Source organism: Mastomys coucha, unplaced genomic scaffold (genome assembly GCF_008632895.1).
Source record: "Mastomys coucha isolate ucsf_1 unplaced genomic scaffold, UCSF_Mcou_1 pScaffold5, whole genome shotgun sequence".
NCBI classification, from domain to species: domain Eukaryota; kingdom Metazoa; phylum Chordata; class Mammalia; order Rodentia; family Muridae; genus Mastomys; species Mastomys coucha.
In genome coordinates, this window is record NW_022196911.1 from 114,999,247 (window position 1) to 115,003,716 (window position 4,470).

At 55.0% G+C, this 4,470-nt stretch overlaps 2 protein-coding genes across 6 annotated transcripts in view; one reads left to right on the forward strand and one right to left on the reverse strand.

The window, feature by feature from the left end:
* The window catches only part of Engase (endo-beta-N-acetylglucosaminidase), a 13,161-nt gene extending 9,588 nt beyond the window's left edge, over positions 1-3,573 (forward strand). For 2 of the 3 annotated variants that reach the window (XM_031353530.1, XM_031353532.1), the window contains exons 12-14: positions 443-551; positions 824-938; positions 1,122-3,573. In XM_031353530.1, the coding sequence (XP_031209390.1) occupies positions 443-551; positions 824-938; positions 1,122-1,538 (641 nt within the window). In that variant the 3' untranslated portion in view covers positions 1,539-3,573. The remainder of the gene's footprint in view (positions 1-442; positions 552-823; positions 939-1,121) is intronic. The other variant, XM_031353531.1, reaches the window with a different exon arrangement.
* A 535-nt stretch (positions 3,574-4,108) lies between these two features.
* Rbfox3 (RNA binding fox-1 homolog 3) overlaps positions 4,109-4,470 on the reverse strand; it is a 436,622-nt gene continuing 436,260 nt past the window's right edge. For all 3 annotated transcript variants that reach the window (XM_031355193.1, XM_031355192.1, XM_031355195.1), the window contains one exon: positions 4,109-4,470. This exon is cut by the window's right edge and continues 1,162 nt beyond it. The gene's annotated coding sequence lies outside the window, so the exon portion shown is untranslated.

The window sequence follows — 4,470 nt, forward strand, 5'->3', positions numbered from 1 at the left end:
GCGGGGCTGCTTGGTGGGTGGGGCTGCTGTGGTGGGCGGGGCTGCTGTGGTGGGTCTGGGTAGCTCCCACTTTGGATGGAATCTGTGGCTTGTGGTCATTACCTGCACATAGAGACTTGCTAAGCCCAAGCTGTCCTCTTGTGACCCTGCTAAGCAGTGTGGTCTTCTGGCAGGAGCACTGGGGGCCCTGAGGTGTTCACATTAGTAGGTTGTGGAGATGGCAAGTTGGTAGAAGCCAGGATGAGTGAATCTGGCCAGTAACATACATACCCCCTACTTGTCCTCCAAAACATTTCCTCGTGGTGCCCAAATGTCTGTTCCACCAGGGGTCTTCCCTAGACATCCTCCCTCCATTGCCCACCAGGGGTCTTCCCTAGATATCTTCCCTACCCCTCTTGGGTTTTCCTGTGGGATTCTCCTTTCTGAAGCCCATGTCTTCCAGCAGAAACTGGCTCACGGCATAGCCCCAGACCCCTCCGGGTACCCCCTACCAGGCTGGCCAGATGGGCTAGCAGTTGTGGCCAGCAGCTCAGTGGGGGCTGGATTCAACGGTGAGTCCCTCTCCTGGCAAGTCCCATAAGGCAATGGGCACACATGGCGGAGCTTAGAGTCCCCACTGAGATATCCCAGAAGAGAGAGAAGGGGCAGCCTAGGTTTGACCCTCCAGGGTTTGGTAGCAATGAGACAGGCAAGGGCACCCCTTGCAGGAACCTGCTGTAGTCCTGGGCCCCATGACCTGGGGTACCCTTGGGATGGTTCCCCTTCATGCTGTGGCTACGGCCCTCGCCCAGCTGGCTCGTGAGCAGCCTGTGTGCTCTTTCAGCTGCTATGAGGTAAACCTTCGTGGGTGCCTGCTCCAGGACCTCTTGGTGAGCTTCTCACGGCCACCAGGCAGTCGGGAGGAGGAGAGCTTCATTTGTCGTCTTGGAGAGATCCAGGTGCGTAAGTGTGGAGTTGGGCTTGTAGGGAGAAGGGGTCTATGGGGGAGTGTCTGAGCCCCTAGGGAAGAGAACTGGCTGGAGGAGGGGTGGGTAGGTGGAGCACTGAGGAGTAGGTGTGAGGGGATGTCCTTTATGTCCTCCCTGGGCATCCAGCCAGGTGAACCTTCTCTCTCCTACCAGGTGGTTGATGCCAACAGCCTTCTGGCCCCTCTGCCCCGGGTGCAGAATGTCACCATTTCTCAGCTACGCTGGATTCCTCTGATCTCCGGTTCTGAGGGCCTCCGTACCCGGCTCCTCCTCAGCTGTACCCTGCACTGGTCCTACCTGCTGGTCCGAGCCCGCTGCTTCCGGATTCACTGCTGGAAACGGACAGGAAACAGCTCTGTGACAGAGGGGTCCCCAGAGACAGAGAAGCCCGTGTTCCTGGGCCTGGCTTTTGCCAACCAGTACCGTGTGGTGGACTTGGCAGTGGAGCCTGCTAGATTTGGGCAGGATGGTCGTGTGGAGTTCCTGGTGGAGCCTGTCCCCAGGGAGGGCTTCCTGGTGCCTCAGGCTGAGTGGGGGAGGGCGGTCCTGCTCTACTCGGCCCCTCAGTGAGCCCTCTCCAGAGCACAGCACCTTTCTGACTCAAGACTTGAAGTTTCTTCTTGGCCAGCCCCCCAAGGCTGCTTGGACTACTGAGGATAGCTGGATCCCCAGAAGAGGTCTCTCGGGAAGCTCTGCCCCATGGGTGCTAGGTGAGTTACCTGGCACCCACACCCTTCTGCAGTACCCTCCATGGGGTGTGGCTTCTCAAGGAGGAAGGAGAGAGCCTGAGGTCTCTTCCAGAAAATTCCATAAAGGCTATTTCTCCTAGGCTGAAAGGATACTTCTTTTGAGAATGGCGTCCGTTTATCCCTGCAGCTTTGACAATCAGAGGCAAACTGCACGTGGGTGGCAGTAAGGCTTCCTGAAGACTGAGGCAACAGTCAGGAGAGGAGTGGGAGTCAGGGGTGCTCCCCAGGACTAGGAACAACATCAGTGGCTACTGGCACCACACCCCCACCTACATAACAAGGCGGGCCAGTCACATTTCAGACTACCCGTATGGATGGTGGCTCTGGCAGCTGACTGTCCCAGGGAACCTCAAGTCCCTCTCCTGTGCCATACCTCCCATAGGCCATCGACTATGTGAAGGCACAGAGGCATGAGGGTACCAGCCCCCATCTTATGTCCCCCAAGAGGCAGGTGAGCCCAGCCTCTTTCCAGGTACAGAGGCATCCTTAGCTGTACCGAAGCCCCTCTCTGTGTTTCAAGTGTGACTGTTAGATTCGGGGTGGGAGTCCCACTCACGAAGACACAGAGACGGAGACCAGTGCAATTAGCATGAGGTTTTAATAATCCACTATACTGAGGTTGCCCTGCATTCAAGGCAAAGGGGGCCCCAAGGAACAAAAGCACACACTTTTATCCTCTTTCAGCACGGGTTTACAGCATGAGTTGGTTATCTCTCATTGGTGGAGCCCATTGTCTTTTGAGTCCACTGACCTCTGTGCCCCAGGTGAGGAGGAGATACCGGTTTCACGTGGAAGGGGTGGGGGATGATCCACTCCCTCCTGGGAACGTTTCCTGGAACCCGGCATCTCTTGGGGATGGGTGTTTGCTTAGTAAACCTTTCTGAAGCTCTCAGTCTTTAGGCTTAGAGGACATCTCTGGCTCCTCGGTATTTTTATGAGGTGTCCCTGTTTGCTCAATTCTTTGACACAGCTCTGTGGTCTGACCTGTGGCCCTCATGCTGTAGTATGGGGAGAGGCCGAGAGATGGCAGAGCAGCCCGTTGCCATCTTCTGAGGTAGATGGGTTGGATGGGTGGGGTTTCCTCAGATTCCTGAGTGTGAGGCAAGGAGAGAGTGTGGCTCCTGCCTGTATGGGCTGAGCACCCCTCACCCCCAGTCTTCCCTGATTTCCTGGGTACCCTGTTTCTCCTGAATGTATAAGGGTGAGGACCTAGAACCTGAGATTGGGAACATTCTGCCCGGTTTCCTGTGGTTCTGCCAGGGCCTCTGGTAAAGCCCGGGCTACTCTTGTTCCCTGGCATGGCTCTGCCAGCCTTGTACAGGATGGGGGTGGGAAGAGTGCCTGGAGCTGTGCTGGCCTTTCTCTGGTTTGTCATCCAGAATCTGCCCTGGAGCCTCAGATCGCCCACTCCCCGCCAGGGTCCTGCGTGGCTGGAGTGGAGTCAGTGGGCAGCAGGGCAGGTGGCTGCCTTGTGTGGCTGGAGTGGAGTCAGTGGGCAGCAGGGCAGGTGGCTGGCTCGGGCAGGCAGGGCAGTAATTCCTGAATGCCCTGCTTCCCTGTGGCACTGAGTCTGCTTTTAAAAGTGCTGGTTCTTTCAAATATTTTATGCAGAGGAGAGAAAATTTATAGTGGCAATTATTCCCTCACAGTCTGGTGAGCGCACAATTAGAAAGAAGGGGCTTAGCAGAACCACGGCAGTGTGAGGCAGAGCAGTGCAACCTCACTTCCCAGGAGCACGGTCCCCAGTCCTGGCAACGCTGGCTCCTGCGCAGGAAAATTAATCTGCCGGCATTTAAGCCTAGGCCCCTCTGGTGGATATAATCGCTCGGAAATAAATTATCCAATGTGAAAAATGAGATGTTGAGTCTTGTGTGATCCAGCTCCGAAGCCTTTGGATTGGACTCTGCGTCTGGACCCCATGCATACATTTCCTTCTAGCTCCCCTCCCGCAACTTTCCTGTCTCCATCAGGAGTGTCCTTGTCTGTCACACTGTCCTGGGACTCAAGAGGCTGGCATTGCAGTGGTCACCTTGAAATGAATGTAGGGCCATAGCTCAGGGCATCCACACCACAGTGGCCTGGACAACACCCTGGTTCACACCCTGAGCATGGCATGGAATGCCCAGCATGCCTCTGCTTCTTTAGGTGTGACTTGTCGCAGAAGCTGTGGGGCCATTCTGTTCCATGAGCCTGTCTTAGGCTGGGATGCACCAGACCAACTTGAATAAGGGGGTCAAAATTCCCTCAGTTATTTCCTGATTTATTTGGTGTGTAGCCTCCCCATTACCACCTGGCAGGAAAAAATATCTAAGGGCCGGGCCCCAAATCCCATTCCTTGGGTGCCCCATCCCCCCTCCGTGCCAGGAGCTGCTAAAACAGAAAGAGCCTTCCTGGTTTGAAGAAAGAAATCTTTATTAATCTTAATAATAATACTGTTAATTTGAATGGTCACACCGTGGAAGCATACAGAATGGTAAGAAAGGAAGCCTGGGGCTCGGCTGCAGTCCTGGGAGGGGCTGTGGGAAAAGGGTCCGAAACAGCAGAAGGCAAGGGGCTCTGTACAGAGGACAGAGCCGGAGGCAGGCGCAGGGCTATGTACATCAGGAATAGAAAAGGAGGGTTCCGTTTCATAGCTTCTGTGGCTGATGCTGGATAGAAAGTGAGGTGATTTATTTTGAGGTGTCATGAGACAAGTGGTGCCGCGTCGGGAGCCTTGGTTTCTGTTATTTTTTTTTTTTTTTTTTTTTTTTTTT